The sequence below is a fragment of the Manacus vitellinus genome, unplaced genomic scaffold (assembly GCF_001715985.3).
Source record: "Manacus vitellinus isolate BGI_N305 unplaced genomic scaffold, ASM171598v3 scaffold_32_pilon, whole genome shotgun sequence".
NCBI classification, from domain to species: domain Eukaryota; kingdom Metazoa; phylum Chordata; class Aves; order Passeriformes; family Pipridae; genus Manacus; species Manacus vitellinus.
Genome location: NW_021940460.1, coordinates 8,918,843 through 8,941,776, shown reverse-complemented (window position 1 = coordinate 8,941,776; position 22,934 = coordinate 8,918,843). Strand labels below are relative to the sequence as shown.

The following is a 22,934-nucleotide window of genomic DNA, read 5'->3' as shown; positions in this document are numbered from 1 at the left end:
GCCTCACAATCGACGAGCCGCACACTGCACTGCTCCCGCCTTCCTCCCCTGAGTGCCGGGAGCCAATCGCAGCGCGCCTTGTTGGCTTCCGGGTTGCGCGCGTTGCTAAGCAACCGCCTGTTTAGTGGGGGAAAACCATATTGAGAAATAATAACAATGTATTTTATTGTTAATATTATATTATAATACATTTTACATTATACTCTATATAACTATATATTTTACATTATCTTACATTATATATAATTATATTTTACATCTATTATTATTATTGCTCTTGTTGTATTCTTGGCCATTATTATTAGCCCCTATTATTATTATCAGGTTTTATTACTATTGGGTATTATTACCATTATTGTCATTATCCTTGTTTTCAGTATTATTATTATCATCCTTGTTTTAAGGGCAGTGCACAGAAAACACCCTGGAAATACAGTTGGAAGTAGGGAAATAAAATAATGTATGGAAATAAAAAATTAATAGTTTTTGTAGAGTCAATGCTTTTTATTTAAATACCACTACATCATATAAAATTACACTTGGAACTGAGGGAAAAAAATACATACATTTAGATTATTTACATAATTTACAGTAAGATGACAAAAATCCCCTCGGTGGGCTCAGGCCTCGTATGGAAAAGAACAACCAACTCCAAGATGGAGCACAAAGGATTTGGCTTTCTGAGCTGCCTGGAACTAGTTTGGCCATTCCTTCTTTTATTCCTTTGCACACTCATTCTCAACACCAATTTCTTTTTTAAGTCTTATCCTGGTGACAACTTAAGAAAGCTCTGCACTTGTTTCTTCAAGTCTTTCTCATCACTTTTTAAGTTAAAAAACCCAAAATCATCTGAGTTGCATGAAAAATACCCATTCTTTAAAAAGCACATTTATACAACTCATTTTTACTATTAATACTTTTTTTTAAAGCAACTTTTAGACCGGTTTCAAACTCTCAGTGAAGGCTGGTTATCTTTAAATGAAGCTCCTGATCTCACAAACTGAAACTTTGACCAATACTTTGACACACAAATAAAGAGTTAAAACGTTTTCTAAGCATTCAGTGTGATGGTGCAAGTTACTGGCACCACTTTTTCAAGTATTCCTCAAAGTACTTTATTCCATCTTGCTCTGCAAGGCTCTGGAACAGCAGCTCTTTTAACTCATTTGAATCTCCAAGTTTTCTTACCTATCATTTTGCTGTTTGCTCAACACGTCCTAAAAGCCTTTCAGCTGTGTTGCTGTATCACCTGAAAATCACTCTCAGTTCCACTGGGAATTATTTCCTGATCCCATCACCCTCAGAAGTTTTCACTGGAAGCAACATGAGCCTCTGGAAAGAATTTTCTCCTCAGCCGTAACTGAATCAAATGGATCAAAAACGTGGGTTTCTGCTCCAGCTCCTCAGTGCACTTTCACAGCTTTCTCCAAATTTAGGCACTGTGGACAGAGGGACAAGCTCCAACCTAACTTGAGCTGTTCCTAAACCCCACTGACACTCATGTTAATGATCTCAATGATGGTGTTTTCCACACACTGGCACAGCCGAACGTCGGGGTCCAGGCTGGCCACGTCCCTGGACCAGCTTTTGGTAGAGGAGTCTTTACAAAGTCCTGAGAGATCATGTGGTTTCTCCTTCAGTTGCTGGAGACCTGGAAAATAAGGTAGAAGCAGCAAAGTACATCTAAATAAATAAAGTAAGTATTGAAAGTCGTTATTTTACACCCCTAACACAGGTACATGTGATGAGATTGCAAATCTGAGCCATCACTATTTTATTCACCAGGCTTCACTCCACAGGTCATTTCTAGAGACAATACAGCATTTCTCTGTCATTTACCTATGTCTGACTGCTTTGGGCTTTTTTTTATTCCTTTTCAATTCTTTCAGGATGAATATCCCAGCACAGACAGCAGCAGGGGACCTTTTATTACATGAGCAGAGCATTTGTCTTTAGACAGAAAAAAAAAAAGACAAAAACCTGCTCAAGATCAACTGAGAAAGTAAAACAGCCAATTCCTGCTCACACAATCACTGTGGGTTTATCCAACCACACCATGTCTAAGACTTCAGGCAGCTCCTTTGACTTTGCATTTCCAACAGATGGGGAAGATTTCCAGGGCCACTGTGCCTCCAGCTGAGGGGCTGAGATGCCCTTGTGTTCCAAAAACCAGTGGCCACTTCTCATGTCATTAATCCTTAGCCTACGAGGGTAAGTTCTCTGCACAACACTTGCATGCAGGGATCCATCTTGTAATGATACAGGCAGGGAATTAAAAGAGAAGGAAAAGTAACAAATGAGTACTTTCAGCCCCTGTAACCTCTAAATTCTCTCATCAATCCAGTAAAGCCATCTGTCCCTACTCCTTCTGTATCTAAAAGGGAACAGCAGTAAATCCCATGCACACTTAAACTTTTCAAACATTACCACAGGTTTCCCCCTGGGACCACGATGTTATTTGTGAAATAAAGGCACTTGACTTACGAGTGATGATGGGGTCGAAGTCTCGTGTCTGTGTAGCAACGTCAGAGGCACAAACTTGTCCTATTTGGATCAGCAGAGACATAATATCCTCATAGAGGGGAGGAAAGGCTTGGCAGAAGGACACCAAACAAGGCAGGGTTGGCATAAAGAACACGTAGCGCTTCGACTGGGTCAGAACTGCCACAGAGGAGGACACGGGCAAGCAAAACAAAATTATTATAAAAATCCTGTCAAAAACTGTTGTTACATTTACAGTGTTAATTGCCACAAGAGTGGCATTCAGACAAAACTGCATTCAGCTGAGACAAAACATCCTGGCTCGGACAAGGAGGAATTTGGGGGCTGCTGGAGCACTCACCTGTGAGCAGGGTTCCCATCACGTTGATGGCTAAACGAGCCACACTGAGGGATTTAGGCAGTGCATACTGGATACACAGGTGGGAAAGTAACTGGATGGCAAATATCTGGCAAAAAGAGAAATAAGCAATAAAGTTACAAATTGCTTGCACTTTCACGTAACTTACAAGTTAGTAAATATTCTCTGTTTTATCAAGAAATCAAAGCTGAAAAAGCCTTAATAATAGTTATGGTGATTTTTTTCCCTGCTAATATTAAGAAAAATAACCCACAGATATATAACATTAATCAAAGTGACAGTGTTAGTGTTTCAGATTCTCCCCTACAGACACAGATTGTTCCAACATTAATGGCGAGCAACAAAGCAACAAACAACTTCCAACCCAAAAAAGCTGTTTCGGTCTGGTGTGTTCTCCTTTTAACCTTAGTGGAGTGTCTTCCCATCAGCAGGAACTTAGTACTGAGAAGGGATTAAATAAACTATGAAGTTGGCTTGATATGGCAAACTGGCCTAGTGGGAGGTGTCCCTGCCCATGGCAGGAGGGGTTGGAATTAAATTTTATTTAAGGTCCCTTCCAACACAAACCATTCCATGATTCTATACAGAAACAGAGGAATTTTTGGCCCAACAAATTCCAGTTACCTACAATGCCAGGCCTTTAAATTAAAGTGAAAATGCTACAAATGTTACTTGGATAGCCCAGGCAAGTTAGAACAGGATGTTTTTAGTGACTGTTTTCTCTCCTCAGGATTAACAACCCACAGTGATTCCCAAGCCAGGTGACTGCACAGTACCTGTTTTTCAAGTTCAGGCTGGGCAATGAGCTCTGGAATGAAATCCAGACAGATGTGCATGGATGGAATCCCTGCCACTGTCAGTGCCAGCAGTTCACATGGATAGCCCTGTGTGGTTAAGGAAAGAGATGTGTCAATGTGTCACAGGCTGGGTACAAACCCAGGGACCAGATCAGTTCTTTGCCCTCAACACTCAGTGTATTATTTGCACAGAAACCCTCCCTCCACTCCCCAGACACAACCAGACTGCAGTGACCCTTTCCTTCCTTGTCTTTCCCATGTTCCAAACTTCACCACGAGCCCCAATTTCCTCATTTCACAACTGCACCATAATGACTTTTTTAGTACTTAATCAGTTCCAGGTCAAGGCAAATTAACTCCTTGTAAAGAGTGTGCCATCTGGCAAGGAGCAATTTAACATGCATTAAAAACACATTTATATTTTAAAAATTGCTAATCTTTCCCCTCTTCTTTTTTTTTTTTTTTGAAGGTGCACAGCTGCTTTGGCAGGGACAACCTTCCTCCTTCCACTCCACAGAGATAAACTGTGCCCTAACAAAAAGGAGAGATAAGATGTTTACATTGGAAGCCAAATTAGTTTTGAATAATGGGAACACTGATTTAAACACGTGGCCAGAGAAATAACCCACAAAAGATGTGGAACAAAAAGATGTGGAACAAGTAATTAGAAGATGATTAGGCCAGTTTTCCTTGGCCTAGATGGACAAACTATAAAAAAGGGCAGAGGTACAAACAAAGTACATGTTTATTGATGAGGAACAAGCAGTTTAAGTGCTCCCTTCTCCCTACAACTGAGTCCAAACACTGAAACAGGGAGGAAATATAAGTAATAGAAATTTAGAAATTTGGTGGGACAGGAGCAGAGAAGTGGGTCGTTATCATTCCTGAGGAACACAAGGACAGCATCCAGCACCTGTGACCACTTCACTTGGCTCTTCCCTGACCTGAGGAACAACAAGAGAACCAAAGCAGTGCGAGGCAGACCTGGAAGTGCACGAGTTTGACGAGGTTGGGGTCAGCGATGTACATCTGGTGCAGCAAGGAGCAGATGAGGCACTGCACCTCCCTCAGGTTACACAGCAGACCCTCCTCTTCCTCGGCCTCAGCACCCGTGGGACTGTGGGCACCCAGCAGCAAATCATCCGAGCTGCTGCCCTGGCCCTTCTCCTCCTCGGTGGGCAAGCAGATCTCCAGAAGGATCTGCACAGCAGCACTGTCCTGGGGAGAAAATAACCCACAGAACAAGCATGAAAACCCCCCAGTGAAACAAGAAAAATCAAGCACAGAGTAATGACAATTTAAGAAACAGAAGGTTGTCAGGTGAGCAGGATTTCTGGCTGTAGAATTTTTAAATGTAGAATGAAAACACTCAGCTCGAGAATCATAAATCTTGTAGAATGTTAGAAAAAACCTCAACCCTTTATCTCAATCAAGACTCCCAAGAAAAAAAGCTCAAATCCAACAGATAATCATATTCATTAATCAAAAGGGTAAATTCAATGGAATCTTGTGCTGTTTAAAAATTAAATATCAAGTGGGCCTTTAAAGCATCCAGAGCAGACAAAATAAGCCATGTAATTCACAGAATTCAAGGGAGACCACACTGCTCATTTAAATATAAAACTTCCTATTAACTCAAAAATCATATTATAACGGGAGCCATATATGTGACAGGGAACTATACATGTGACATTCTTCCAGACAGAGAGATAAACAGGCTGCCTGTGGAACAGGATTCCTCAACAATCCCCTGAGGTGAAGCTCAGGAAGTGAAGCATTCTCCAGCCTCCCACTCCACAGTGCTGCTGCTGCTCTGCAATAACACTGGCCAGATGATCAGGCAGAAGTTTGTCACATTTATTCATGTTTCACTTCTCCAAACCCAAGGACAGAAAGAGCCTCTGGATAACACAAGCAAGAAGGCAAAAGGGCTGGGAAGCAGAATTCTTCTGTTCCAACAGAAAAACCACTGTCCGAGCAGTAAAACCAAGACAGTGCTTCAGAGCAGGGTATGGGAAAAAAAAATGTTTAACAACCTGAATACAGAGGCAGTTTTCCATGGTAACAGAATTTGGTAAAAAAAGAAATCAAATGCCTCCCTTTTTAATTTCCTATTTCTGTTTTACCACTGTCTTTCCTCACATGGCTTGATATCCATTTCTCCCCCCTTACCTGAGCAGCAAGCAAAGCATTTTTTAATTCTTCTCTTGTAACTTCTGGGGCCTCTGGACCCATTGCATTGTTTTGGGATGGCCTGATGTCCTGCTCTGCTGTTTCTTTGAGGTGAGAGTTGAGGTAAGCTTTGGAAGCAAGGAGATACCCATTCAACATGTGCAAAATTATATCCATCAGGGGAGGGCTCCTGACACGGGAACACAGGATAAAATAAAGACATTTCAGTAGGCAGAACAATAAACAGTGATAGCATGAACAAACTAAAAGCACTCCCAAGGGCTCCTCTGGGAGTCTGGTTCACTGTAAAGCTGCTTTTCCTGATCCAGCAGAAGCTTCCATTCAGTCCCACTTCCCTCATGCACAGACATGTAAATACACCCTCTGCCAGCACGAGGAACTGCTGGAGGGCCTCACTTCTGATGGACAAAGAAAACTTGAGAAGGGTCAGATGTACATAAAATAAGGGAAAATAATTATCTGAATGATGGGGAGAAATAAGGCAGAGCAGCTCTGAACTGCTTCCATAACACTGAGAGTTTTGAGATCACGCTGCATTATAAATCTCCCAAACAGATGGAGAAATGTAGGATTTTCAATTTGCATCCAGGGCTGAAGGGACACACATTTAAATATTTCACCCATGGGTTGGGGATGACAGGTGTCATTAACAGAAACTCAAAAACTAGAGGAGTTGGAGCAACTCACATGAAAATTTGATGCACAGCTCAGTTGCTAAAGGGCAAGGGGGGACAGATGCATACAAACAAGAGTATGAAAAACAAATCAAGTTGACTATTAGCCATTTATTATGACCAAAAGGATAATAAAAAAGGGGGGAAATAAACCACAACTGACAGGAAACGTGAACTAGAACACAGAAGGAATAAAGTCAGGGGCTAAAGGACATTTAAAACCATTCTTTTTAGAACAACAGCTGCCATTTTCTTCATTACTGTGAAAAAGCAAAGTTGTAATTCACGAATTGTGACTCATTGTTTGCATTATTCCACGTTCTCCTTAAAAGCTGGTGCATTGCTATTGGTTATGATCATTTTTACTACCTCAGTTCTCAGTTTATCCTTCTGCAGCAGAGCCATAAAGCAGCACCACAGCTCCTCCTCTGGCCCCCCTGACATCTGCAGGAACCAATTCCTAAGAACTGCTAAGAACTCCTGGGGAAATGAAGCAAATCTGCTTTTGTCACATCCATCAGGCACCCACTGGCAGAAAATGGCACCCAAAAAGATGGGCCACCCACGGGCCCCAGAGGGGTGGCAGGGACAGTGGGAGGTGGGAGGATGTCCCAGCACGTGGCAGCCGCCATTTCAAACCTGCTGCAGTGGCCCTGGGCCACAGACCCACACACCCACAGCCAAAATGGAGGCCTGTGGCCAAAGCACAACGTTCCCAAGCCACAGCTGGGTGTGAGGCTGTCCAACAAGACACTCAGTGGACAGCAGGACACCCTGAACCTCATGGGATTGGTTTGAAGAGATGTTCTGAAGTACTGAGAGCTTTTCTAAGTTTCCTGTGAGACACCTTTATGCTCAGCATTGGCTGTGTGGCACCACAGAACAGGAGAAGCTCAGGGAGGGAGACACTCACCTGTGGACTCTCTGGTCACACCTCAGGACGATCAGGGGGTCAATCATCAGATCATTCTGGGTGTATTTCTGCTGTCGGACTATTTTTCCTGAGGGCTGCAGAGCATTAACAGTCATCACCCACAACCTAAAAGGAGAGTATTTTCATGGGGTTTTTTAGTAGATAGTCCATAAAAGAAAAGGAATTCCTGAAGTATCTGGACATTCACTGATCACAGCTGTATTTTTCTAAGCCTATCAAGGAGCAAACAGCCCACAGTTCATTTGCAGCCCTTGCATATAACCAAGATACAGCTGATTTACTGGAATTACAGCAACCAAACTGTTTTCACTGCAATACAGCACCTACTTCACAAAGAAAGGCATGTTTTTACCAAAGTAAGTTCATGTTTCATCAGTAATTCATCATAAACAATAGACACCATAAAACCATACTCCTGTATTTTAAGTCAACTGGTGACTTCCTTCTGCCTGGGAACAAGAACCACCTTCCTTTTAAATGCAAAGGTTCAAAATTGCAACAGAACAAAAGGGAATGCAGCTCCAACACATTCCACTCAGTCACAACCTCCAATTTCCCAGGTAAGGGCATTGTGTCACTATTTTTAAAACGGAAAGGGGTTGGAACTGGATGATCTTTGAAGTCCTTTCCACTCCAAACCATTCTATGATTCTGTCTGCAACAAGGAACCAAGCAGTGTTTTGTTCCCACCTTCTGGGCATCACAGTGTTCAGGACCATCCAGAGTTTGTTGACAGCCTGCAGGATGCCCCGAGGGACCCCAGCGTCCAGCAGGAGATTCATGTTCGACGTCAGCACCTCCGCGTACGGGATCAGCTCCCCAGCTGAGAGAAGGGTCAGGTGTTCCAAGATCTGCATCAGCTGGGTGTGATTTCCAGGCAGCATGGAAAAGGCTGGAAAGCAAAGACAACGGGATCCTGGTAAAACTGGACTTCTGACATTTTTTCTGCTGGCCAGCAGAAGGTTTGGGTTTGAGGAACGCAGTATGACCAACGCGCTTCCAAATCCACCGCGCTCCAACGAATTCGGAGAGAGTGAACTTCAAATGAAGCTATTTACCTTCTTGGAGCTGTTTGGGAGAGTGGTTCTTGGCCATGTTGGTGAGGAGCATCCTCCTCAGCAAGGCATCAGTGCCTGTGATCTGCTCCTCACAGATCCAGTCGTCCACGATGCACAGGTGGGGGTAGTTGGTGGCGAGGAGTCGCAGCAGAGCAGAGTGCAAACCTTGGGGGGCATCAAAAGAGTTCACAGCTTAGATCTGAGCAGCTGCACCTTCCACCTGAACACATTCAACCACAGAATCACTGCCAAGAAGCTCAAGGAGTTTGCACATTCACAGCCTGATATTCCAATGCCAACAGAGGAAGAGTTACCTTTTGGAAAGTCATCTCTAGTAACTCAGTCTGGAATAATTAAACATTCTCGGGCAATTCCTACTCTAAAACCTGCCCTAGGTAGGTAAGACCTACTCTAAAAAGAATCCCTTCTCCCATTTTCACTGTAACTCTTCCAACAGCTCTGTAATCTCTCTAGTTACTGACAGGTTTTAAAGGAAAGGGAAAGGAAGGCAAACTATGAAAGAAGCAACAGCCACTGAGCTGGAAACACTTTCTGCCTCCCTTTTCATGCACATCAGACCTTCACACACAGATTTACCTCCCAGCTCCTGCTGCAGCCCCTGTGCCTGCCTGATGAGGTACTTGATTGGAATCTGATCCATTAATGCTGAAGAGTAAGACTTGGGTTTCTTCTGCATGGCAGCTGTGAGGGAACAGGACAAGAAACCAGTTACAGCTGGAAACAAGTGAACATGTATAGCACTTATCTCTATATTATCCAGGTAAAATAGAGAAAATCCCAAATAACACCTCGTTCCTGTCAAAGTATTAAAATAAGCTCTTCAGGAAACTGTTTCTGTGAACATTCCTATCTGAAGATTTCCCTGATATTTAGATTTCTTCTCAGTATTTCTATAGTGTCTTTGACCAAGCCCAGCTGATTTTGAGATCATAGCTCAAATCTGTTCTTTTTTTATTCAAGGTTTTTTATTCTTAAAAAAAAATGGTTATCAGTTGGTACCTGGAATTCAAACTGTCAGGACACACAACAGCCTGTCATGAGGTGGAAGTTATAAATGCAGGGAGAACTCTAATTGACTTTATAGTATTTCAAGCTTTCTTAAATAGCATGAACTGGTGACTACTGGAAGTTCTACCCCCTAAAAAGGGCTTGTAAATACACCCACCAGATATACATATTCTGTTTTCACTGGAGTTTAACTCTGTCAATAAACCACATAATATTCTGGTAGAATTTCAGTTTCAATGGTAAAAAAAAGGATCATTCAGCAGCATCAACTACAAACCTAAAGAAATGTGTGAGCAAGTTTGACGACACGTGAATAAATGAAGATCTCAATTAATTAAGAAGTCTTTTTTAATTTTTCCTGTTTCCATTAGATGGTCACAACTATTTCGAGTAACTTTTTGGCCAGGTTGGACCTTGTTTTCATCTGGAAAACAAATTACTCAAGCACAGAGTTTTAGCAGAAACTTTATCTCCTGGATTTCTAAATCAATGTATTTACCACAAGAATCTAAACTTTTTATGCTTGAATCTGAGAGCACTGTTAATTTTTCCTCCCTCAGCATCTGATTTCCAGCTAATTTGCCTCCCCCTGATGCTCTCACACGTACCCAGAATCTTTGTGTTGGCCAGAAGTGCTTCCTCATAGGACAGGACGTAGTAGAGGACGAGCAGTTGGGTGGTGATGCTGTAGCGCTGAGTGAGACGGGCATTTTCCCCCTGGGCAGAAAACCACACACAAAGGTCATGCTGCACTGCTGATCCTTGACAAAACAGGGATTTACCCACAGATATGAACATGGCACTAACAAGATTCACCTCAAAACACGTGATTATCACTGTAGCAGTAAAGACAAAAGTGAAGGGACTTAGAGAATGCGTCGATCGCACACAAAATCCTGAACCACACCTTCACACCCAAGCACAACAAAGAACCAAACAAATCATTTACCCCAGAGAGGCCCTGGAAAACATTCAGTATCTCCTGCTCTGTGACAGGCTGGTTGGTGGCCTCTGGGTTGGATTTGGATGCAGGAGTCAGGATGGAGTTGATGTAGACATCGATGAGAGGGAGCAGCTGAGGGTGCAGAGGGGTGGTGGTTTCGCAGAGCTGCCGATAGATCCAGTCCTAGGAGAGAACATCCCAAGGCATGAGTGGCTGCCAAGCTGGAGGGCAGTTTGGTTTGCCTGCAAGTACCTCCCCCTTCAACCAGTCACAAAAACTATAACTAAATGAGGCTTTGACTTTCAAGGTGTACTATCAGTTCTGGGTTGGTCATAAGCTGTGTATCCTGGATCCTGCTCTGGACAGACTCACAAATAAAGCTTGTCCTGGCTGGAAAATCATTCTAAAATTTTATTAACCACAAATGGGGGGGAGAGACAATGAATTTATTATTTTTCACTTCACTCAGTTGTGGTCTCTGGATTACAGAGTTACATGGTAGTGGGGTATAAGATCGATCAAGAATTCTGCTCCTGTGATTGAACCAAAAAACCTCATTAACACCCAGACTTCTGCACTGAAACAAAAGGGAGGTCCTACCTTAATGGACACTTTGTGCTTGGTGAAGGAACGACTCTTGAGCAGCTGGTAAATGCAGTGGATGGGCAAGAAGCCAGTGATGTTGGCACTGAGGCTGCCCGTGACGGGCACTCGCACTGCGTGGGCTGTGACAACCTGCAGGGAAGGGACAATTAACACAGAAACACCCCAGAGATCCACCTCCCCCCAGGGCACCAGGGGACAGAGTCACACAGCCACAGCCTGTCCTGCCATTTCCTTATTTTTGGTGGTTTGGAAGTTGAATGGAAAGGAAAAAAGGGAAGGTGGGGGGGAAAAAACCCCTTAGGTTGAAAATACCTGTTCAGTGAAAATCTCCTGTGTGAAGATTGTCTTCATTCTGCTGAGCGAGCTGGGCTTGATAACAATCTGAAACAAGGAACAAACTACTCAGAAGTGCAAGTTTTGGCTTTCTCATAAGCAAGGACTGCAAATTTATTTTATAAACTGGTGACTTTTAGCCTTTTAAAACTGAGATACCAGGAAAACATTCACATCTATACTTCAAGTGTCAAAGAAAAATATTTAAAAATGTCACAAGTTCATCACTACATGTCTCTCCTATCCTAAAAACTCCCTACCCAGCTTTTACCTTTGATGAGACATTTTTCATGAGAGTAAATTGTTGGTAATTTCCTGACATTAATTATTACATATATATATATTTCTTCACTTAAAATTAAAAGTTTGCAGCTCAGTTTGGAAACTACTTCATCTTCTAAAGAGTTCACTCCTTGCAAATAATGACTTGAACAAGTCAGCACTTTTTGGAGACACTTTTATCACAGCATTCCTCTGTATCCAGAGGCAGGAGTAACTTAACGTTCTTCCAGAGGAACTACTGGATAATTACCTATTTTTTTCAAGTTATCTTTGCTTTAAGTATAACAGCCAACCTAAAGTTCTTTCTATCAAAACTAAAGGAAAAACAAAAGCATAAAAAGAGGGTAAAAAGTTGATTTTAACCTTCATTCCCAAGGTGGAGCAGACCAAGTCAATGATGGCACTGAGCTGGTTACTGTGGAAATACATGGCCACCAGGAGAAGCATCTCTCCAAAGGAAGCAGACACACCAGAAATGCTGAGGATAACAAAGAGGAAGAGTTAGTTTCCAACAGGACACAAGTAAATGTGAGATGACTGCAACCATTAAAACAAAACAAGCCTGCTCTCACCTCTCAAAGTAGGCTTCTTCCTTTATCATCCAGCTGAGCCACATCACCATGAGTTGCTCCTGTTCTGGGGTGCTGCACAAAGGAAATCCATAAAAGGTCATTTTCCAAAAAAAAAAAATAAAAAATCCAGCCTGCATTTGAATCACAATTACTACCAGAAAAGCCAGTATTTGAGGAGCCTTCCAGGAGACTTTTTGCCACTTTCTCTTCAGCATCCAACAGCTGATTACAGTGATATTTAGCACAAGGGTCAGTCCAAGTGCCAGGGAACTTCCTGGCTGGAATGCAGCCAGCAGAGAGCTACACCCCTTAAATATCTGCACTGCTTCTCTTTTGAACAAGGTCTTTAAAGAATTTAGCCATCAACTTGCTCCATGGAAAAGTGAACTAGTCAGGCCTGCTTCAGTCTTCAAAAACTAAATCTTAAACTAAGCTAATACCCTTCTCTCAAAAGATTTGCTATAAACAAGAGGGAGAACAGAGTGAAATATCCCTTTACTCACTACAGAGTGAGACAAATCCCTTCCATCAAAATACAGAGGCTTATATAAAAACTATATAAAAATTTATATAAAATTAGAGAAGAAAAACTGTGCAGCTGAATGGTGCTAAACCAGTAAAACCCTTACAAAGCTCCTGCTTTACTGGGAGGTACCTGACCAGGGTGGAGAAGGCCAGGAGCATGCAGAAGGACAGGGACACAAAGCGGACACCAGCAGGAGTTGCAGGAGGGCGGCTGGTCATGAGCTGCAGGAGCTGCTCAGCTTCTTCATCAGTTGGCCTGGACAGGACAGAAAACAAAACAAATTCAATTTGTGATTCAATTCAACAGTCAAGGTATTTCCAGTCTCATCATAGTGGTTAAAGACTGAATTTTCCCTGTTATTGAATCTGTTCATCAAGTTGCTATCAATGAATATCGACATTAGCTGGTAATTCTCGCTGGACTTTAAGACATAAAAATCTCTGTTAAGACACAACAACAGTGGGAAAACTCCCCCAGGATATCATCTTGCCTAGCAGTACAAAATACTTAAATTAAAACTAGCAATGTGTAAAGATGCTACATTAGCACGCTCTAAAAAAGTAAAAGGAATAGAAATTCAAAATTCGTACAATGACAGAACAATCAGCTACTTTCTCTTCTCCACACTGCTCCAACCATGTGGGCTTAGACTTATTTTAAGTAGTCTGCAGAAGTGAACTGGCAGCAATAAAGAGCCTCCCCTGGCACTGAGATTGGTGAGTGCTGCCGTGTCAATGGCATTGAGACACAGCTCAGGAGAGAAGTGCCCACAGCCCTGAACCTCTGCTGAGATAGGAACAGACGTGACAGACAGAGCTGAGCAAACCCCAGAGCAAGAGAAGGGTCATTACTTGAGCCCAGCAATGCCCATGAGGGCACAGTAGAGGCGTAACAAGGCGCTGGCCTTCACCACGTGCTCCTCCTTCAGCCCCGAGTACACGGACACGTTGGGCTCCGTGTCGGCGTCGGCCTCCTCCACGATGTGGGTGCTGCGGACCGTGGGCAGGATCCCCATGAGCTCCAGGAGCAGCTGCCTCCTCATCTGCCACAGCACAGAACTGATATTGTCTCTCTTTCTCTGTGTGAGAGGTTAAAAGATGAGAACGAGCGCATGAAATCCATCCCAAACAACACCAAACTCATCCCGTCGATGTATTACAAAGAGCTTCCGTAATGATGAGGTCAAGGTTGCTCTCTTTTAATTATTTTTTTTTACAGTTTTCAGTACCAGGGTGACAGGCAACACGTGATCATACCACAACAGCTTCCTACACCAAAACACAAGCTTTAACTAAGTCAACTAAGCAAGTCAAGGTGCACCTTCCTGCTGTGAACACTGAGGATGAACATGTTTATCAGGCAAACATTACAAACACACAATTCCCCGGTTTCCAGGCCTAAAAACCTCTCAGAGGAACAACCAAACAGCTGCTGCCTTCAGGGACACCATTTATAGACCTGATGGTCCCATAAGAGGAGGCTGCCCTGTAAAGGTTCCTCCTTAAACAGGATTTATGTGCATTCAGACAAATATGGGTGCCCGCAGCCAGAAGGGTTTCAGCAAGCTACCTGAATGTATCTGTTAAAGCAGAATATCCAAAGATGTTCATACCTGTTGGCCATTTCGGATAAAAGTCCCAAACCAAGTTCGAACCTTTGCATTTGTTCCAAGCAGCAGCCCACTGACAAAGCACACCAGGTCACTCACTCCATCATCTGAAGATTCGTTTTTGGTGTGATCCAAGGTCAAAGCCACGCCAAGACCTGGCAGGTGGCACTCTTCCACCTAGATAAAATGATCTTTGTTGGTTATAAAGCTCTTATTTTTAATTCAGGGGTCATAGTTATGGTTCTCATGCCAGACTCACCACCATGCCCCGGACCCTCAGAGCTTGGGAAGGGTTCATCTTGCACAGATGGCGAAGGGCTTCTGTTCTCCGCCGGCCTCCAACACTCTCCTCGTCCTGCCGCTCCCCGTTCTTAATCAAACCTCTGCAGACTTAAATATCCAACAGGAGCTGTCAGGAAACCTGCCCTTTCCAACAGAAAGCCACACACTGGCACAGGTTGCCCAGAGAAGCTGTGGCTGGCCCAGCCTGAAGTGTCCAAGGCCAGGTTGGACGGGGCTTGGAGCAACCTGGGAGAGTGGAAGGTGTCAGTGTTGGAACTAAATGTCTTTCAGTTCCCTTCCAACCCAAACCATCCTGTGATAAACACAAACACACCAAGCCAAGCTGTTCTGTTCAGCTCACCATGATTTATTAGCTGGGCCACACAAACCTGGTTTGGGCAAGAACTCATGAGCTGCATTCTAGAAGCAGAACAAGGTCATTCTCCCCAGATAAATTACAGGGTCATTAGAGATTTATGCATCACCCAGTTACTACTCACACCTTACCTAATGTAACCTGGGCACCTGGCAGTCCTGGAGTCTGAAATCTTAGTGCCACGTAAGGGATGCCAAACATGCACCATCAATAAAATGTCTCAGTGCAAGGGACAAGAACTGTCAGCAAGGCTAGAGCAGCTTTGCAGTCCCAGCCTGAGCCAGCCTTTTTAACTAACCTACAGGTGAAAAGCTGTGACAAGCAGGCTGCAAAAAATGGCAATCAACATAATGGCAGGGCAATCCATCAGCACCTCTGGGTGTAAATGCATTCAAATCATACTTCACAAGCCAAATGCTCTCCAGTTCAAATATGGACAACATGTGGTTTAGAGAATTAACTGTACTGCTAGAGATCATTTCAGACCTGTAGCAGGAGCTGGACAAGCAGAAGCTGTGACTCACCCTCGTTGAAGCTGTCAGGGACATTGGCCACCAGAAGGCACAGGAACCAGGCCCCGTTTTTAACGTGCAGCAGAGCTTCAGCCACATCCACTATGGGCAACAGGGAGGGCAGCTCTGCATGAAAAGAGGGTGTTAGAAGTCACAATGTTTCACTGTAAGACAAGTGAAACCTTGTTTTCAATACACATTTAAATAACCCGCCCGAAATAAGGAGTGGACAATCAACCTGTGATCTGCCACTCTTTCAAAGAGCTGCACAGCTCAGATTAACCTGAAATTCTCACAATGGCTCCAAAAGTTATTTTGTTACACTTGTAAGAGGTCAAAAAACACAGTAAATACAGAATATCAACCTGCTTGCAAAATGCAGAGAACATCTGCTGCCTCCTCCAGGTAAACGGGACTCTCGAAGAGCTCGGAAGATTTGAGAAAAAACTCGCCATTTGATTCTGAAACCTGCAAGACAATATATTTATCATCACTGACTGGGTTCTATGAAGTGATTTGTCTAAATCTGCTTTAAATCCAGCGGATTTAATAGATTAAAAACTGTCAAAAACGTACAGCTATCAACACAGAACAAGCAGGAGAAGTGTCTACAGTAAGAAATATTTACTACTGGAAATACTTCAGTATGGATGGTATCACTGCTTCTTCACAGAAGAAGGAGAAATAGCTCACTGACAATTCTAAAAACTTCCTAAGTTTACACAAGGAAAATAAAATGCTGGGGTGGACAAGTGAAATATGGTGGCTAATGCCACACTGCAATAGAGGCAAAGAACTGGATGGAGACAAGTCATAATTTCATTTTCAAATACGATTTCTGCACTGATACATCACCAAATCACATTATATTTGAGTACAGCCTATTACAGAGTCTGTATCACATTAGCAAAGGCTTGGCTTGTTCTGAGGAAGAAAGCCTTCCTCTAGGAAAGTGGGTTCACAAGGAATTTAATCACAAGCCACTGTTTAATAAGACTGAGGCTTTGAGTCTTGATGAAGCAGGTAAGGACTGAAGAGTGCTCACACCAGCACCAGAAACAACCAACATCTCGCCAACCTATCCAGAGCACATTTTCACCACTTTAAACTCTACAGACATCCAGACATGGACAAGTTTACCTTATTCATAATGGCCAGGAGCTCGCTCAGCACCAGCCGGAGCCGCCGAGGGGAATCGCTGTGCTCGAATTCCAGCGTCAGCCCGTGCTGCAGCTGGGACACCAGGATGCTTTCTCCACTGCCACCTCCCAGCTTGTGCCTGACACACAATTAACAACTATGAAATGTTTCTGCAAACGTAGAAATGTCCTCGCTTAAAGGAAGGACATAATTCTGAAGGGATCTCTTCTATCACGACAAAGACCAAGGAGTGGTCTTTGAAGAAGACCTAATTTGGTAGCTTATCAAAATTTGAAGTGCTGCTGTTCCCCGACAGCACAAACAGTCAGGGAAGTGCATCCACATGACCTGTCTGTTCAATCCCTCACAGCCTTCCCAGATCCTGCCCAGCCGGGGCAGCTCCCAGCGCATCCCAGACCCTCACCCACCGTGAGGGCTGGAGCCGGCAGAGAAGGTCCCAGGACAGACAACTAAACCCCGCTCCCTGTCAACCCCCGGGGCTTTCCTAAGAGACCATCAAGGGACATGAAGGGCAGCAACAACTGTGAGGGCTGGAAAAGCCGCACAGCGCTGCCTCCAGATCTCCGCGTTACCGGAGCTGCTGCTCCTTGCTGGCGTCCTGCTCCAGCGCGTGGAAGTCCACGGACAGCAGCGCCACGATGGAGTTCACCGCCTCGACCCCCGACAGCAGCCGCAGGATCAGCTTCTTGTCCTGCGCCCAGCTCTGGCTCTGGTCGGCGGGCGCGCACACGCCATCCGCACCAGGCAGGCAGCAGCAGCACGCAGCTCGGGTCGCTTCACCGCGGCCAGCGAACCACGTCCACCTTCTGCATGGCTCGAAGGCGTAGGGCTCCGAACTGCAGCACCGAGCAGTCGGACATGCGCGGCCGCAGCTCCTCACTGCTCCCGCGCCGCCGCCACCGCCGCCATTACGGAAAGGAAGAGCAGTGGCCAGGCGGAGGGAGAGAGGGAGAGGGAGGAGGGAGGCTTGAGAAGGATGAGGGAAGTGCTGCAGGAGGAAGGACTGAGAGAGAAGAAGCTGAGGGAGTGAAGGATGAAGGGCAGGAAAAAGGCTGAGGGAGGAAGGCCGAGGAGGCTGAGGGGAGAAGGCTCAGGGGCAGGAAGAACTGAGGGGGGAGAAGGCTGAGGGAGGTAAAGGCTGAGGGAAGTAAAGGCTGAGGGACAGGAGGGCTGAGGGCAGGAAGGCTGAAGAGGAGCAAGGCTGAGGGTGCGCTGCCCCCGCAAAAAACCCACACCACAATCAAGGCTTCATGAATAATTTATTCCATTTGAAATTATTTTTGTTTTTTTGTTTTTTGTTTTTTGGTTTTTTTTAAAAAGTATAAACCTTTTTTTTTTTTTTAACGTTTCATTTCCTCGATCACAATTTTGTACAACTCAGTGTTTATGGCATTCGGCAGCAATAGTGTTTGTTCCTTTAAATCGCTTTTTATTTCTGTGTTTGTCACGATGAGCACGACGGCGGCGGCTCGGCCCAGGGCACAGGGCTGTGCGAGGCTCCCTGGCATGTCCAGCCGTGCCAGGGCGGCTCCCGGCATATCCAGCTGTGCCAGAGGCATTGGAGCAGCTCCTGGACCTGTCCAGCCGTGTTGGAGCAGCTCCTGGACCTGTCCAGCTGTGCTGGAGGGGTGTCAGGGCAGCTCCTCGGTGTGTCCAGCCGTGCCAGAGCGGTGTTGGAAGGGCTCCCCAGTGCATCCAGCCGTGCCAGAGCGGTGTTGGAAGGGCTCCCCAGTGCATCCAGCTGTGCCAGAGCAGCTCCCTGGTGTGTCCAGCCGTGCCATGGGGCGTTGGAGCAGCTCCCCGGTGTGTCCAGCCGTGCCGGAGGGGCGACATGTCCAGTCACGAGGCCACAGGCTGCGTCCTCCCAGCCCGGCACTCAGCGAGGTCCTCACGTCCAGTTGACTCGGAAAAACCTAAAGCTCGATGAGTAACGTCCTGAAAAAGTGACCCTGAGGATTGTGGTAGGTCCCAAATCCAGTTTTACTGTAAATTAAGCTTTACTCCACTGAAAATAAAAAGTACACCCACAAATAATAATAAAAAAACCCCTTTAAGTACGAAGCATAGTCCTGGGTCCTTTACTTAAAAAAAAACAAACAAAAACAAACCAGCAAACAAACCAACAAAAACCATAATAAAAGAAAACCACCTTCCCAGCTGGAGGTTGCGAGACAGTAACGCTGTACAATGTCACCTTAATGAATGAATTCTCCAAAGAAACCCAGCTCAAAACAAGGTTTATGCAGCATTACTACCCAAACAGGCTGATATGCGGTGCCATACTGTTGTGCAGCAAATTATATGGTGCAATAGCTTTTTTTTTTTTTTAAAGGTTTTACTCTTATTTTTGAAAGCTTTAAAATAATGCGACGTAATATTTTGATATTACAGTATTAACAAATAGTGCTTGATTAAAGACATCGGCAAGTCTTCATAGCAACACACGAAGTTAAAATTACCATCCGAGGTAAATATAGAAATACAATAACTGACAGCTAGGTAAGAACATAGCTGAGGATTTAATTATAAATCCATTCATGTTTAATTATTTCAGAGAGTGTTAGAAAGATCTAAATGTTACAGCTACTTTAAAAGGGTTGTTACAAGCACAGCTGGTGGCCTTGCTGGTCGAGCAACAGGGTCTTCAGAAACCTGATTCAAATAGTAGTGAGTCAAAGGTGACTAAAAGGCTTAAATACAGTCATATCTGGGTAAAAATACACCTTTTTAATTGGAATGGAAGGACCTCAGCTTCTTTTTTCACTGGAGGAGATAAACCTCCACAGCTACTTAAAAGCACTGCCAGGAACATTTTCATGCAAGACCACTTTGAAAAGCTGTAGCTGAAATTTTCAACTGTTTAAGCTTGTACTTGCTAAACAACCCGAGTTACTGGATTGTGACAATTTTATTTATACACCAGCTATTATGTGCACTTAAAATAGTTAAATGAAAGTAGCTAACAACAAAATATGCCCAGTATAGTAGTTGGCTCCACGGTGCTGGCAGGTCTGATATGTACAGTGCCGGCTGGGACTATCACTCCAGAAATGGCCCTTCTAATCTTTCATAGTGGTTATAATATTATCATTTACTTTAATTGCATTTGAGGTGGGGAGTGGGAAACTGGCAGCTTTCACAGTAGGAGAGTTTCACAGGGAAGGCTGGTCCAGGTAACAGAATACAGTTACACCAACGTTCAGGAAGCTGATTCACTTACCTTTAGGAACACAAGTCAGCTTTAAACACAAACAAAGCCACACCAAAACCCAGCCCTTGGAACCTGGTTAACTGAGCCAGGGTTAAAAATGACCACTTAGCAACAAAGCTCGAAAGAAAAAAAAAAAAAGGACATACACTTGGAAAATTCCAGTTTTAGGAGCACTTTTCCACTTCAAAAAATCTCAGCCAAATGAGAGAAAACCTTCTGTAAGACAATAATGTGCCGTTTAATCTGCGGCGCGTCGCCGAGATAAAGTCATGGACAGACCCAGTTTGGAACTCTTATTTATCAAAATAGGCTAAACTTCTGATTGCACTCGTGTTGTCCTGAAGAAACGACCGAAAATTTTCGTCCCCAATTGTACAACTTCTTTATACAAACCCCAAAAAGTCGCTCGTATTGTATGCACACGATTCAGGGAGACTGTTGGTACGAAAAAGCAGCCCAGGCAGGGATTTTGCATTTACGAAACGAGAGTTTTCATGAGCACAGGAGGTTTGGTAAATGCAAGCAAAATTCTTCCTTGTGGAGGATTAACAGCAGGTGCACAAATGGATCTTAAAACTTGCTCCTTTACAGGTTTAAACCAGAGACAGACAGTATTAAGACCCAGGACACGGGTTATCGTGACAGGCTCCCGTGAGCGCTGCAGGAGTTCAGTTTTTCATCTGGCAGTCAGATAAGGAACCCAGAAAAAGCATCTGCAGCTGCTCTTCAGCACCCGTAGGGGCTATTCTAGAGCAGCATCAGACATTTGGCATGTGCTAGGAAAAAGGAAGGAAACTACTGAGAAAAAATGGTGGCTGTAGCTGGAGGGAGACGTTTAGGAAAGCCTTGTGGTTTGTCAGTCCCTTCCTTGGAGAGGGCAAAGCCTCCTTGGCACACGCCCCAGCCAGAGCCTGAAAACGGGACCCGGGGAAGGCCAGACACTGATACTTGGGACCTTCCCCACAGTGCCAAAAGGACATGGGAAAGGAAAATGTTCAGGGTTTCGTGCTGCTTGTTTTACTAGTGGAATAAAATCTGAATACCAGAATTCACTGAGAATCTATATACACCACATTTTAGTTAAACACACACCAATCTTAAAGTCAAGATTGACTATTTTTGCATTTGTGCAATGGCTAGAGCTGGGCTAAATTTCAGCCTTTACAGGAGACTTTGGATCAGGGCAGAGCTTCCCGTGTGTTCCGCCTCAGATTCGCGGTTCATCGCAAATGTGGGAGCGACCAATGCAGCGAGCACAGCGCCAGGAATATCCAGGGAACAACGATGCACAACTGATATTCCTGGAATATTAAAACTCGTGTTCCTGGAAGTGGATCTGAGAATCTAGCCACAGCCCTGAACCATAACACAAACTTCAGTTGAAGAGTTTATTCGTTTTATTCTCACTACAAGTTAAACCACCTACAATATCACTTATATATTGCCATTGTTACTCTGGAAAGGTGTGATATAAAATGCTGTAAGACCCGGTACCTTTTCAATTTATATAAACACAGTGAACTTCATTACTGTACATGTACTCTGCAACTACAGCTTAGCTGTAAATCCCCCACACACAATGGTATGGACATTAACCCCTCTATCCCCATTAAACTGTACATCAAGACAATACAAATTTACTGTCCCCACCCACCCCTTACAAAAAAATAATACTCTAAAAGCAACCTACTGCAACTTTTAATTAAGACGATTACATATATTTTAGACCAATTGCTTTAAAGCAAGAAGGCAGTATAAACCTTCTAGGAAAATTTTTATAAAAGAGGTTAAGAAATATAAGACAATTTATACATTTAAAAACTTACAATAAATAAGAGATGCAGGCATTTTTGAATACTAAGTACTATTATCCAATAAAAGAACATCTTGATGTTCTGAAGCCATAGGTTGAAACTTAATTGTTCCTCACATTTCTTCTCATCTCCATGCTTTTAAAATTCATTAACCATGACTGGGTACTATGGCTCATTACTCTTCACAAATACTGTGGCTGGGGAAAAATGGTTAATTTTGCTACTAAAAATGTTATAATACACTTTCTGATCATCATTCTGAAGCGTCCCCCATAGTCAGTGACTCACAGACAGCAGGGCGGTGGCTGCCCCTCTCACAGGTCAAAACAATATTTGCTGGAAGTAACAAGATTCATACCCCATCACAAACAAGTTGCACTGAGAAGAATTATAACTTAGTCCTGCAGTGAAATATCCCTTTTCCTCATTTTTGTCTTGCAAAATTCAGATGAAGATCACAGCATATTCATGATAAAGTTATACAACTGATTCAGCACCACAAAATGAATTGGGAGACATGACCGTCTGTCCTGGGTTGCAGGATCACAGGTTAGCCAGGAGAGTGCATTGTACTGTTCCAGAACAAACCTGAAAAACAAACAACCTGCTGTCAGGCCAACAGATTCTCTCACCGGGATTTCACAGCCCTAATTTACTATAATCCAGCTTCTTTGGCACTAAAAACATGAGGTATCTTAGCCAACATTCTGAAATAACATGTCTTCCCAATTATTACAAGCAGCTCAAAGCTAAACTTGCTTTCAGTGGAAAGCTGTCATTGTAATTGTCTCTGCTTAATTCATGTCAAGAGGTTCATATATTTAAAAAAATACAAAGGAAAATAATCTGTTGTTTTCTCAACAAGTGTCCCATGTTTGTTTACATGAGTCTGGGCTCCTTCCTTCAGCATTTCAGATTTTCCACAACATTCTGGCTTAACTATTACTGCCTTCTGTGTTAGACATCAAACTGCTCTTCTATTCAAGAAATTCAGTGGCTTTCAGACATTTTCAGTTGTACCCAACTCTGACTAGTTAAAGAAGGGCTTAGAGATGTTTGGTTTTAACTCCACTGTTCTGTGACACGTAATCACTCAAAGCACAGTGATTTCCCTGGCTCTGGGATGCACTGAGGATATCAGCAGCACAAAAAACTAACAGCC

At 43.8% G+C, this 22,934-nt stretch overlaps 2 protein-coding genes across 2 annotated transcripts in view; both read right to left on the bottom strand.

Annotated features, from left to right (window-relative positions):
• Positions 1 to 489: 489 nt before the first annotated feature.
• On the bottom strand, positions 490 to 17,607 carry INTS2 (integrator complex subunit 2). The gene is given in 26 exon segments (XM_018076803.2): positions 490 to 1,651; positions 2,485 to 2,661; positions 2,843 to 2,948; positions 3,637 to 3,744; positions 4,642 to 4,875; positions 5,830 to 6,019; positions 7,438 to 7,563; positions 8,149 to 8,350; positions 8,517 to 8,681; positions 9,114 to 9,218; positions 10,154 to 10,262; positions 10,495 to 10,671; positions 11,089 to 11,223; positions 11,407 to 11,475; positions 12,073 to 12,187; positions 12,282 to 12,353; positions 12,937 to 13,062; positions 13,659 to 13,885; positions 14,420 to 14,593; positions 14,676 to 14,806; positions 15,599 to 15,712; positions 15,952 to 16,054; positions 16,727 to 16,865; positions 17,320 to 17,476; positions 17,479 to 17,538; positions 17,541 to 17,607. Coding segments are annotated over 26 exon segments (3,558 nt in total). The 3' UTR covers positions 490 to 1,481.
• A 380-nt stretch (positions 17,608 to 17,987) lies between these two features.
• Positions 17,988 to 22,934, bottom strand: part of MED13 (mediator complex subunit 13) — a 53,390-nt gene continuing 48,443 nt past the window's right edge. The window contains 1 exon segment of the mRNA XM_018076708.3: positions 17,988 to 22,360. Within this exon segment, the coding sequence (XP_017932197.3) occupies positions 22,228 to 22,360 (133 nt within the window). The 3' untranslated portion in view covers positions 17,988 to 22,227.